The 14,394-nt window shown below is 38.8% G+C and overlaps 1 protein-coding gene across 1 annotated transcript in view; it reads left to right on the top strand.

The window, feature by feature from the left end:
- Nucleotides 1–14,394, top strand: part of LOC117885140 (von Willebrand factor D and EGF domain-containing protein-like) — a 263,371-nt gene that overhangs the window by 101,486 nt on the left and 147,491 nt on the right. Inside the window, exons 8-9 of the mRNA XM_034786325.1 lie at nt 4,032–4,249; nt 7,501–7,574. Coding sequence (XP_034642216.1) covers nt 4,032–4,249; nt 7,501–7,574 — 292 coding nt within the window. The remainder of the gene's footprint in view (nt 1–4,031; nt 4,250–7,500; nt 7,575–14,394) is intronic.

Here is a 14,394-nt window from a genome sequence, read left to right as displayed (position 1 = left end):
AGCCTACCCTATAAAGCCTCAGTTCTACACACTTGAGGAGTCCAATTGACTTCAGTGGGACCATTCATCTATGTAACATTATACATATTTTTAAGTCTTTCCACCATCAGGATCTCAAAGACGTTTGGACGGAGAACAAAATCATGAAACAGATATTGTTTTGTATCCCATATAACCTAATTTTCCCAGTATCGGTACATACCCTAAGAAGGGTGTGGAAGTTAAGAATTTAGTAGTCTTTCCCTTTTAAAAATATCAAGAATTAGTTCTACATTACATTCCTTTTCTAGAAAATGAAAATATAAAGGGGTTTTTTTGTTGGTTTGTTTTCTGGTTTTCATTTGTTTGGGGGTTTTTGGTGGACTGGAACATGATAGTGACAAGGTGGGTGAGGTAATATCTTTTGTTGGACCAATTTCTGTTGGTGAAAGAGGCAATCTTTCAAGCTCCACAGAGCTTGTCTCTCTCATATCCTGGGACCAACATGGCAAAAACAACACTGCATTAATTTTTGTGACATACTATTGATCACTTTCTAAGTTGTTTGCTTGGGAATGTTAGCACATTTTATCTAAAGAAACATTTTGCCATCTTAATTAGCAAATATTTTTTCCAAGGTCAGAGTGATGTAATTCTGCTCACATCCAGAAATTATGGATTTTCATTTCCCATTTTCATCATCTAACAACCAAAAACTTTTTCTATCAAAGGACTAATTCTGCTGTCCTCCAGTGTATGCTGTTCCCTTGAAGTCAATGGGTGTTGCTTTTAGAGACAGGATCACAATCAGGCCCACCAGAGCATTTGTCCACCTGTTAAATGTAGCATCTCATCTTAAAAACTCAAGGCAAAACAACATACAAGCTCTGGGATTTTTGCTATGTGCTGGTTTTACCACTGGTGAGAATTTTTTAAACAACCCCTGCTCCACGGGTGAAATCCTGGACCCATTGAAATCAATGGCAAAGTTTCTCTAGACTTAAATAAGGCCAGGATTTCTCCCCAGATCTTTGCCTTCCCCATTTAATCACTTGCTGACATATACATTATATAGAACTTCTCCTAAAACAAAACAAAAAAAATCAATAATCCTCTGCTGAGGTTCAATCTACCACCCCACTCTTTCTTCTCATCCTTTTTTAATCTCCCTGATGTTCAGAAACATTCACTTCAATGAGCTGAAATCCCTCTCCTTTTCCTCCCAATCCTCAGCACAAGCACAGACAACAAAGGGGATAAAAAGGCATTCAAAATGAGAACATAACTCAGTGATCTAAGCTGAACTGTACCTTGTGGTTTCAGCAGCTGTGTTGGCTTCCATACATGGAGTGGTTTGAATTTGCTCATGACTTAGTGGTGCACTGTTCCGCATATTCCTCTTGGCTGCCTGGCTGTGTCAGCCTACCAAGTGAGCATTCTTTAAACTCACAGGGCCAGATTAGTAAAGGTATTTAGGTGCGTAAAAATGCAGATAGGCACCTACTGGAATTTTCAAAAGCACCAGAGGAAGTTAGGCACCTTTGAAAATCTGGCTGATGGCAAATTTATGGGCAGTGAGCTAACAAGACTGCAGACGCTATTCTGCCAAAGTTAGCATCTAATACAAACTTGCTTGGCAGGGGCCCATTCCCTTTTCACTGCATGTTTTATCAGTCTCTATTCTAAGGGAGACTGACCGAGAAAGTTTCCAGAAGTAGATTTATTTTCAATGTGTTAATGAACTTGACAAGTTGGTGCTGAGACGTACAGAGATGGAGATACAACTGTACCAATTAACTAGCCTTGGAAAGAAGCTGTTACAGAAGTGGCAAGTTTCTGTCCCTTGTAATCATCTCATTTATGCAATTTAAGCTAATAACCAACTATTGCCCTTGATTGGTCCACTCTGACGCTGTTTGTCTGTGTGTCATTGGGCCACATATGTTCAACTGAGATGCTAAATGTCTATAAACATCTTCTGCTTTATGTATGCATATGTACTTTGCAAGGATGTTTATTCAGTGCTTTAGTTGCATTTGTTTTTTGTTTGAAAGAAAGCTACGGCCTTTTAAATACTATAAGTTTTAAATTGGCCACAGTCCTACACATTGGAAATAAAGGCTATTTTAGTTTTTATTCATTTATGCTAAAAGAAATTAAATAACAAACTCCATGTCGAGTTGAGTCCATTTAACACCACTGTTGTGTTAATTATGTAGGTAATAAGCATTGAGAAAGCCAATTAAAAGCATAGAAATATCTCTCTAGGTTTAGATAATATAATGAATACGAGGATACAACAGAGCTGTTGTTGTGTCGTTTGTTTTATGTGTATCTCTGTTATTTTAACAAGATTATTTTGTTTGATTTTAAACTTCTGTTCTGGGTAGTGAGCAAACCTCACATGACTACAATGGCAATAACTGTCCTTTATGGAAAGCTTCTGTTTAACTGACTAAAAAAACCTTGAAAATGATCCAGAACTTTGCTATACAATTGTAAGCCAGCCCTTAAGCATTTGATATCAGAGATACTTCTCTATTAAATGCCATAGTTCAATTTGTATAGAATCTGTGGGTTTAATCTCAGTTACATTGTATAGGACTTTTCAATAAGGCATGAAATACTGATTATTTGGAAATACGTTTGCGTATTTTTACACCAGCTGAATATAAATTAAGAAACAAATCCATGAATTATGAATAATTGCTTTGATTTTACCAAATTAATCCAATTCCCAGCATTTCTTGTCATACTGTAGGTGTTGGCTCAGACTGTGGAAACTGTGAAATCCTGGCCCCACTGAAGTCAATGGCAAACCTTCTGTTGACTTCAATAGGGCCACAATTTTCCCTGGTGTATTCAAAGAAACCATTGGGCTTTTGAATGGATCACTTTGGGCTACATATTTCAAATCCAGAGTAGGTGGCTGTTATTACAATCCAGTGGCTATTCAGTATCCCCTGTGAAAAAAGTGGTGATCTCAGAGTAAGGCTGCCACCTATTCAGGCTTTCCCAGGATTGTCCTTTTTTTGTGGTAGCTGTCCCTGGAAACCTGTAAAGTTGCTCAGTACATATTGCCAGCTGTTCAGTTTAATGGCTCTCAGGAACATCTTGGATGTCCCAGATTTTTGTCCCTCAGAGGCAGCAACCCTGTCTCAAACCAGTTCTTAGTGGATAAGTGTCCATATGAAAAAAAAACCCACAATAGATGGCACTAACAGGACCCCAGATTTGTGACTTTAAAATTGAGGCTAAGAACTGAAAAGGCATGAAGGCAGCTACCCTCTCACCCCTAGAGGAGGTCATTTTAAGTAAGAGCTGGAGCACAGTGGCAGAGCTGCATGACTAATCTTACAATGTCATTGCCTCACCTGCTCTGTGAGCAGCCAGATTCAGTTCCCAGGTCTCCAGCACTTTTCTGTCTATGTATGTGCTTGGCTAGCTCCCGTTACCTAAGTATCAGAGTAGCTCTTAATCTTTGAAAGTATTTATCCTCAGAATCTGACTATAAGTAGGGAAGTGCTATTATCTCCAATTTATAGATGGATAACTGAGGCACTTGTCCACGGTCCCACAGAAAGTCTGTGGCAGAGCAGGAAGTTGAACCTAGGTCTCTCAAGTCTTAAGCTAGGACCCTAACCACTGCACCATCCTTTGTCTCAGGCATAAACTGATAATAATTTTGTAAGTACCTTGGCAAGTGCATCTTCCTGAAACAGTCTTATTCCTAGTCATGAGAATTATTTATCTTCATCCCATGGACTCTTCCCCATATAGATAAGAGTGTCACTTGAGAAGACATTGGCAGCTGTGACTATCAAGGCATGCAACTGGGTCTTCATAAAAACATCTATCGCAAGAAGAAATGCAGTGACCATTTGCATAGCGATATCAGATCAAGTTAGTCATAACAACAGTTTTCACACAAAACCCATGTGGTTTCAATTAATGTGTGTATCTGAAAGTAGAACATTTATGTCTGACAGTAAAGATGGTGGGGACAACCATGTAATATCTTTTCTCAGGCCCAATGTTCCTGTACATTTTAGATAACTTATTACTGGGGCCCTCAAACATAGCCCTTTCGACATGCCAAGTGGATCTCCTGCATATGCCCTGTACAGAAGGCAGTTGTGCAAGAGCCTCACTCACTGTGACAGCTGTGACAGACTTTGCCCAGGATGGAGACCGCATCAGCTATATCAGAGCTGAGCCAGTCACAAGGAGTGAACTACTCTGGAGAGCGTATGCACCAAAGGATGTAAAGGTTGGTTACCCAAATAACTTGGAAAACATGGCAAACTTCAGTGGGAGTTTTGCTATGAAGGGACGGTGGGGGGGGGAGAAGGCAATAAGTCTTAGCTGTATAAACTTCCTCATTGTGAGCACATTAACTCAGCACAGTGACTTAATATGCCAAAGAAATTAATCTTTGGAGTGTTTTGCTTTAACCGGTTTGTTTTGATTACCAGCCAGCACATCAGTAGGGCCAACAGTTGGATTCTACACACAATCACGTTTGTATGTGTGTGTGTTTTGGGAGGAGAGAGGGCCAGTTTGGAACTATCAATTCTTTAGGAGGAAAAGAAAACACTCAGGGGAAGAAATTCCAAAAGAGCACATAACCCACATTTAGATTGTGGTTCATAGAGCGAAGCAAAGGCAAAGCTTCCCTGCAAGAACACTTCTGTTGGTTATGATTTCCCACTGCCACAATGAACAACAAAATAAATAAAGGGTTGGAGAGTGGCCTGGTAATTTGAGAAGGGGACTGAGAGTCAGGACTTCGGTGTTCTATTTTCAGCTCTGCCAGTAATTATGAGGCCTCTAATGAGGCACTTAACCTCTCTGTATCTCTGTTTATCCATGTACAAAATGGGCATTATTAATATAATGAGAATTAATTAATGAGCCAAATCCTGCTTCCTTTAGTTACATTTGCTTCAGGAGGCCTGTTCAAGTGAGTGAGGCACACACAATTTGGCCCACTGTTTGTGGCCTGTTGAGTCTCAGATGAGAGCTCTGATAGAAGTCCACAGTGATATTATGATGTGATAGACTAAAAGTGTCACACAGTGTCAGAACATACAAAGCACTCAACTGGAGTTCACAAAGAGGTGGCAAATCCAGCGTAGCATATTTTTACCAATAGAAGACATACTGATTAATGAACTTGGTCCTGATTTATGTGCATCATTTACCTCAAGACCCAAAGAGTGACACTGATTCTGTTCTCACTTACCATGGCTATACAATGGTATCACCTTAATGATTTCAATGGAGTTTTGCCTGATTTACACTGGAGGAAGTGAGATCAAAATTAGATCCAGAGTACTGTATTTGTATCTTTAAAAAGTATAATTACAAAGGTGTGTACATTTCCTTTCTTCCTCGATATAGTCTTTATATTAAATATTTTAAATATTGTCCTTATGATGATAAAGGCACCTTTAATCTAGTTCAACACAAATACAATGCAGTTAGCTCAATGCAATCAAACATATATTAATTTTTGATGGCATTCATGTTTCTATTAAAACATGAGAACTGAGCAAATGTAAAGTTAAATTAACTATTTAAAAAATAAATTAAATTTGATCCTAGTAAAGCAAGCTTCCAAGAACAAAAAAAATCTCACTTTACTGTTGATGTTTTGCAAGCAATTAGAAGCATTAATGTTAAACACCTCCGCCAGCATAGCCAAGAAAAACTTCAGCATGATATATTAAAATCAAAATAGTCTTTAGATACTGCAGGCTTCCTAATAAATCTCCAAATTTATCTGGAAATGGAATGGCTGAAATGTGCAGAACAATTTGAGAGAAATTCAGGTCCCCACTACCTAGGAAGCAAATATACTGCACTCTTTGCATTGATTCGCTAATTAAAAGAGCTGGAGAGAGAGAGTGAGTTGGAATGTGGTGATGGTGTTAATAGAGAAAATTATTTTACATAATTTTTGGTTGATACAACTATATTTGACTTCAGGCCAAAACATTTTTCACTGAGGACTTCACTTCTGCATTCCTCAAGGGGCGTACTCTAACACCTGTGGGTGGCCAGCGTACATGAGGTGTCAGAGTGGCATCACCACAAGGCTGATGATGTATATGCAAAAGTACAAACTCTTCATTTGAGGGGCTCATCTCCATGAGAGAAGCCCGCCTTCTCCCATTAATCCATTATTGAAAATCACCCCTATTCGTAAAGACTACATTATGCCTGATTCCACATGGCTGCATAGTGACAAAGGGAGGCGCAAGGACCCTCCACTTTTTCCTCCTGCTTCACACCCTATGTCAGAACTAATTGAACTGCATTTCTGGGTTCCTGATGACGTGCAGAGTTTGCACCTAAGATGCCTCCCTCTGGGAGCAGATAGACAGAACAAGCAAAGAGTAGACTGTCACGGCCAGAGAATGGGGGTAGGCGGGCTGCATGTATGGGAGCATGTTTCATCCCACAAAGGGGTGTCACATATGGCTCATCCTTCCCCCAGTGCAAATGGGGCCCTTTGCACTACAACTTAGTATAGGCTGTGCGCAAATAGCACACTCTGATTCTACATTATCAAGGTGAGAATTGGATATTATATTATGCAATATACCTTCACCAAGAGGCACCTTTTGGGCAGCAATGTGGCAATAGTCTTGTCTCTCTGTCCAGTGGATGGGAGATGCAAAGGACCCCTACAGGGCGCAGGTGTAGCAAGTGCCACAAGTAAGTTTCTCCCCCACCCCCCAGCATCATTGGAGGCATTGGGTCTTCTCCTAGTTTTTGCAGGCATAATATCTCCACTGGTTCCTGACTCTTCATGTCATTTCTGCTCCCAGATGGCTGAAATTCTTAGGGGTTATTGCTGATCTAACTTAAGATAGTTTTACACTGCTGTAACTGAGAGAAGCCTTAATACAGCCCTTTATCTTTCACCCAATTCTGATGGTTCCCGCAACCTTGAAGTTAAGGGAGACTGCATTGATTCTTTGACACCAGGAAGGGTTTACTCTGGATTTACACTGTAACTGATCTCAGAACCTGGTCCACAGTCTGCATTAAATGAATTAAATATTCAAAATATGAACCATAAAATTAAGGTCAAACCTATGGACCTGTACAGGCTACTAAAACATGCTAATTATCCATAATTAAGCCAGACCTCAGGCTTTTAAAATTATTGTGATTTAATAAGTGTTCTACACTATTGGTAATTTCTAGGTGGGGTTCTGCTTATTAATGGGAATTTTAGTAGGAAAAGCTTCTCTTTTACCAAACAGGGTAAAGAAATACAATAAACAGAGGTAGGTGAAATAATAGTACACCTAGCTCCCAGGCAGTATGTGATTAAACTCAATTGTTTAAAAAGGAAGTCTATTCTGTACCCATTCTGCATCATGTTTTATAAGTCAGATTTCAGTTTATACTTGACCCTTGAATGCTACCCATAAAGTTTTGTGAGGGAAAACAAAGAAGAGAAACTGCTACATAAATTGTATTCATTACACATTTTATATTAACCAGGTCACAGTTCAAGACCTCCCAACAGGAAACTGCTACTCTTTCACTGATCCACACATTATCACATTTGATGGAAGGTGAGTATTCTTTCTACCTTGAAATAATTTGGCTTGATTGTTGTAGTTTTCAGTTCCTGAATGCAGCATATGGTGTTCCATTAGAATACCTTAGGAGTGTTACAATAGTTTGTTATTAGTGATTGATACAGTGCTTTGGAGAAAATTCATGGTTCTTTCCCAAAAGTCTAAATTCCTGTTTAAAATGACGTGAGTTATTTATTTTGAAGCTAAAAGGTTTCTTAGATTTAATAGTTTGTCAAAAACAGAGTCTTAAATTCTGCAACCCTTGATTGAGCAAAACTCCCATTGAAGACTCCAGGAGTTTTACCTGATTCAAATATTTGCTTAATTAAGGACTACAGAATTTGAACCTGATCATCTCAGATTATGTCCCTGATTTCCAGTTTCTGTTGGTAAACCTCCTAATGGTCAGGATCATAATTTTATACCTTAAGCATCAGAAGAGACTCAGCAAGTCTGGTGTCCCACCTGCTGGGCTCCAATGGTCCCAATTTCAAATACTACATGCTCTGTAGATTGCAGTACACTCTAGTCAGGACACCGACTTTGAAAATGGGCCCCAGCAGAAAAGCTGACACACATGGTGGAGCTCCTTATGCCATTTTACAGGTAGGAATAGTAATTCAGAGAGACATACAAGGAGGAATTAAAAGCTAGGATGCATGAATATTTATATATCCTCCCTGAATACCTGGAATTATCTACATTTTGAGCTATTAACCGAGTTTCAAAAATAATGTATACAGTATATTTTCTGCATTCACTGATAACTTAATTTACTTTGTTTCTTAACTAACTGTGTTTTTCAAACACTGCAAAGTCCACATTTCTTTTCCAGCATTTTGGGCCAGATCCTCCACTAGAGTAAATCGATTTAGCTTCATTGACTTCAGTGGAGCTATGTGGTTTACTCTACCAGAAGACTTGGCCCTACAAGTTTGGACTTCCGAATACTGACTAAGTTTAAGTCATCTCAGCAGCAGTCAGGCTTCCTAACAAATTTTTCACTATCCCACTGTTATTTTTCATAACCAGATAACTCAAAAATTGCGAAAAAGACTAAACTTTAACAACATAAAATAATTTCACTTCTGAGCTTGGAATGAGAAATGTCCTCCAAATAGGCAATTCTGAGGAAGTCATAAGCCAAGGAGAATAGAATTATAGACCAGAAGTGCCTTCTCGGCTATCTAGCACAACATTATATCGGAAAATGAGAGAGCCTATAAGACATTTTATTTTATTTTATTCAATAATCCACTCATTAAATTAATGTTATTAGGCCAACATTTGCTACAAGTTACACCTGTGCAATCCCATTATTGATTGCAAGTAGGGATGTTTCTGAGAAATGTTACCAATAATAGATTTGAAGTTACCATTGGCAGTTGATAAGGAATGTCCGTATATGGCAAGCTCTCCTTCAGAATATAGAATCTTGCAATGGAAAAGGCCCAGCAGGTCATCTCATCCATCCAACCTACCACTCCAGATACAGCAGGATTTCTTCCTTTTGGATCATCACTAATGTTTTATCCAGTCTAGTTTTAAATGAGCCAAGTAACAGGGCTTCTGCCAGCTCTCTCAGGAGATTTATTCCACAGACTAATACAACTCACTTTCAGGAACTTCTTGATATTCAGCCAAGTTTCCTACTCTTAATTTCACCATCCCATCACTCCTAGTTATATTCTCTTCTATTATTGTAAATAATTCCTCTCTTTCAAATATTATTATGTTCCCCCTTGCCCTATTAGTCATCAGTTAGCCAAGCATTCTATCTATATATTCCACAATGTTAATCTTTCAAATTCTAATATATGTGATGAACTAGTTTTAAAGCTACACTGCATCTAAGGAATAATGGGAATGCAATCCTTGTTTGTACCTTGCTAGAGGCATACAGCTGACAGATAAATTTTGAGGCAAATTTTGATCATCTCCTTATGTTCATAAAAAGCACATGTGAGAAAAAGTTGTGTTTGAATGGAGATGTGCATCTTGCATGGCACTGGGATAGATAAAGAGAGGGGGATAGATAAAGAGGATGGAGAATATAAAAGACAGACAATCAACTCTTCCCCAGGTATTGGTATCAGACCAGTAAAGCACTGTAACCCAAACAAATACATTCTTCCTATCCTTGTACATAGAACCCCACCAGCCTAAAGACAGGGTAGCAGATCCCATTGGCCCAGAACCTTCCAGGGAATGCTGGTGCGGAAGAAGGGTGGTCAGCTGCCACCTTATCACCTTTCCACCCGCTCTCCATGGCACACCATGAAGGATTCTCTGAGAGATTGAGACCTAAAACGGGAGAGATAGGCAACTTTTTCCAGTGATGAGTGAGATTTTCCCCATACTTTCGTATATTTAACGCTTTCCCTCCAGAAAAAGTTGGGGGAAGTAAAAAAGGGAGAAAAGTAGGGGAAAACCAGACCCCAAACCAAAAGTGAACATGTTTTGTTTCCAAAAATCAAAAGAAAAATACATTGAAATGAAAAAATTCATTTACATTTTCTGTTGAAAATTATTTTTTTATTTTGAATGTATCAGTTAGGACAGTGAAATACATAATTTAAATCCACATTTTTCCATGGAAAATATTGATTTTGACAAAATGCATTTTCCATTGGGAAAATTTGAGTCAAAAACTCAAGCTCTAGTGAACAGAGATTATTTTATGACTTTTTATTTCTCCTAGTGAGAAACAACCACTCAACAGCTTGTAATCTGGCTACCTCATGCACATTCCATCTGGGTTAGCATAATGCGAGGCTATTAATTAAATAATTAAAGTACTGACCTTATCCTTGGGACAATAGTTTGCCCTTTCTGTATGCCTACCTCAAGGAATGCGTATTACATAAAAAATAGTTTGCCATGTACTTTTATTAATACATTTCTATAGAAACATCTACCTAATAATTCTTTTGACTAAAGGGAGAGACTAATAGTCAGGGGGGCAAAGTGTCATATTTTACAGTACAACAGTTTGAGTGTGTTGATGCATAGAAGTGCAATGATATTAATTATACTGGCTAAAGCTCTGAAAGAGCACTTCCTTTTATAGCAAAATGCCTTTTAAATTAAACAAATTTGCAAGCCTGGCAAAGAGAAAGTATAGGCTTCATTATTAGTTATGATGCATTATAAATATAAAAGCCTTTCACATCATAAATTGTAGATTCTTAAAAGTGAATTATCAGTTTCAAGCTAAGTACTAAGATACCTCTTTTATGGCAATATCTAAAACACCTAAGACTGCTTGGTTGGTAATTTATATATAATTAGTGTTATTTTTCATTTCACCTTATAAAGGAGAATTTTTAGATTTCTGGAGCATGTAAATTAAATCTATGCATCAGTATTCTCTAGGGGTGAAATTCACCACTTCCTGAACAGAATAACTGCACTTGTGCAGGGAGGTAAGTTTAAAGGTCTATGCCTGAGAATGGAGGGAATAGAATTTGCCACTCCAACCTGCAGGTAGGTCACTGGGATAATAATGCAACCCTTCCATGACTACTGTTCCAGCCTTCAGCTCCTTGGTCAGTTTGCTGGGGTTTCACCTAAGCATGGAGCCAATAGTTCCTGAGCCTACCCCCAGCAGCCTCCTTCACAGTGAGCAGAGCCAATGTATAGACCCCTTGTGTGGCTGTTCTGCTTTTGCCCACTCCCATGTAACTGCATCGTAGAGGCCTACCTTCCTCTGGATTAATTTCATCCTGCAACATGCACAAAAAAGCTGGCGGCGCTCCTGCATGCAAGGCCCAGGCTGCCAGAAAAATTCTTTGTCTTGATGCCCACAAATCAAGGAAAGTCACAGATCTCGGCTCTGTGGGAAACCATCCTGTTGCAAATGCCTATTTAAAAGCAAAAAGCCTCTCTTCTATGATCACAAGCTACCGATCTCCAGGGAGGATGAGAACCCTATAAGAGAGTTCTCCACCTCTCATGCTCCACAGAATCCCCTCACATTTCCCCTCACATCAGACTACAGCAGGGGTCGGCAACGGTTCGAGCGATGTGCTGACCGCAGCTTCTCGCTGCCCCCATTGGCCCGGGATGGCGAACTTGCCCCATCATCAGATAAATAAAACTGGCCCGGCCCGCCAGGGTGCTTACCCTGGCGAGCCGCGTACCGAACGTTGCCGACCCCTGGACTACAGGGTTGTGAATAGCAGCATGCACCAAAGTGCTGTGCTGTAAGTCCCCCTGGACACTGTGGATGTGAACTAAAAGGTTCCTAGTTCACCTTAATGTAATCCCATTTGAAGAGGACTATGTTAAAGTGAACTAGGAATCTTTTAGTTTGCACCTGCAGTGTCCACACAGAGGAGTAGTTACGATGCAGCTCTTTGGTGCACACTGAGGTCCAAACTGTAGGGCAATGCAGTCAAGCCACAAGTTTTGCTTTCTTCAAAGGCCACACACCTATAATGCACAGCAGAGTAACTAGAAGTTCATTTAACTCTGGGATGGAGTAAATATCTTACAAAAACATGGGTGAGGTATTAGGTATGTTCAGTTTCTCATCTGCTTTGCTTTTATTAAATGTAGCAAGGGCAAAGGGATCTTATTCATATCCCAGCTTTTAGGGGAGTGGGAATGTTAAAACGTCAGGGTCTTTACAGATTTTCCCACATACACTGACCTATTCATCTAGGAAAAGCCATTGATGCTGCCTCTATTCTTCTATTCAGTGCTGCCATGATTACTTTAGAACTGACTAGCCTTAGGCTTGGAGGAATTAAATTTTTATCAGTAAATGTTGGTAAAATGTTGGTCAATCTCACTGTACACATACTAACCAACAAAAATATTTCCATTGATAATAATTGAAATGTACAGATAGGTAGAGTAAAAAAGAATGCTGCTTGAAAACTTATTAAAGTTTTATTTAAGGATATTTATTTTGTATATTTTGACATGTGAAGTTGACAGTTTGTGTTTTCCCAGTTATAAAGCCTTAACTGTTTGAATCTCAACATCTACTATCATTAAATAATTATTTTCTGACCTCCCCATAATTTCCCACAACTGTGAAAATTTAAATAGATTAAAATAGAAAAAATGCTTACAAATAAACATTGCTATTACCATCAAAATGATAAAACAATAAAAACGGAATTCCACCAAGCCTAACTATCCTGTACATGGTGTTATCCACATCCAGCTTGGGATGTGGAGCCATATGTCACTAGCGAATCACAACTCATTGTTCTGATCCACTCTGTTCTGTCCGCTTTATCTTGACATTCACATGTCTGGTAACTGGATCTAAATTTGACTCTGGTAACTCCAAGTACTTGAGTGAAGTGAGACCAGGGATGAATTTGGCCCAGTAAGATCATGCAAATCAACTGAGCCTCTTTTTCTTTTATAAAATGCTTGCTACAAAAAATAAAATGCGAATGTATTCTGGTTCCCAAGTATATCCTTCATTTTCCCTCTGACTAACACTTTGTAGGACACAGACCAACATAAAATAGCTCTCACTGGCAAGGACAGCAGTCCTATGGACAAGTGAACAGATTAATCGTAAATGGTGCCTTTCAGTAGCTGATGTTTTGGGAGCAGAAGTAATGAAATAAATTAAATAAGAAGATGGAAGAGGCAAGGCGGGGGGAGCCTCATGGGAAAGGAGAATGAGTGCTGGAGTGTCCTTGGGAGTGGGTTGCAACAGTAAAGTACAGTATAACAGCATAGTGATGAGTGTGGTAAAGATAGACTGATAGATAAGTGTAGGGCGGGAGGTGTGGGAGAGGGGGTTAAGGTTATTCTTCTGACTTAAGCTTTCCACATTTGGGGCAAACATAAAAAAAGCATATAGTAAAATCTTTTCCTACTGTTTAGCGGTATTTAATTTTCCACTGCTGCCTATATGGCTGTCTTGACATTTTTATGAGTGTCACAAAAGCATATCTGTTTAGATTCAATTTTGCATTCAAGTAATTCAACACCAGCTTAAGGCTTCCATTTAAAAATGAAGACATTTTGCAAGTCTGACATTTTACATGATCAATGGCATGACCTAACTGAAGGACTCCCATTGACTTCAATAAGAGTTGGATTGGGCTCCCATAGTCTATACACATTAATATGAGTGAATAGTTCCATTTCTGTGAAAGACAGTTATGTACCTTTGTTAAGAGAGTCTTATGTATTTAAATGATAGACCAGCAGAGTTTAAATGTAGCCACTCTCATGCATGCCCTACTTCTTTCATGACCACCCTCCTTCAAAATGCCTGCACCTGAAAAAGGACTATTTGAAGGAAGTTTTGGAAGATGATTCTCAGAGTTTTCCATCTCCTTATCTTCCTCATATGGATATATCCATAAGAGCCAATCGTTCGACATTAAAAGAGAGATGAATTTTTTTAATGCTCCCTTTAGTTCTAATCAGTATTTTGTCCCAGTTGTTGAACAGCGTGCTCAGGATTTATGTACTTGATTAGAAAATAGGATGAGACAAGCCCATCAAAAGTGTTCTCTCATTACAGCCAACTTCGCTGAGTTTTTCAAGAGGGAGTAAAATCAAATTTTATGACAAACAAACAGTTAATCTCTATTTTCTTGCTTTATTCCAAACTCCATACACTTCTACAGAGTGTGCGTCTCTCTAAGGGGCAAGGGGGAGGAGAACTGTAAAAGGCATAGGGCTGTTTCTGAAGCAGTACTTCACAAAAAAATTCCTAATCTTTATTTTCATTGGTTGTAATTATTTTTGAACTTTCCTTGCATAATATAGAAAATTTCAACATGAAAAATAATAATTTGTTTTCTATTAATTGTAGATTCCTACAAAGCTG

Source organism: Trachemys scripta, chromosome 11 (assembly GCF_013100865.1).
Source record: "Trachemys scripta elegans isolate TJP31775 chromosome 11, CAS_Tse_1.0, whole genome shotgun sequence".
Lineage (NCBI taxonomy): Eukaryota > Metazoa > Chordata > Testudines > Emydidae > Trachemys > Trachemys scripta.
Note: the sequence above shows the minus strand (reverse complement) of the source record. Positions and strands in the feature narration are given on the sequence as shown.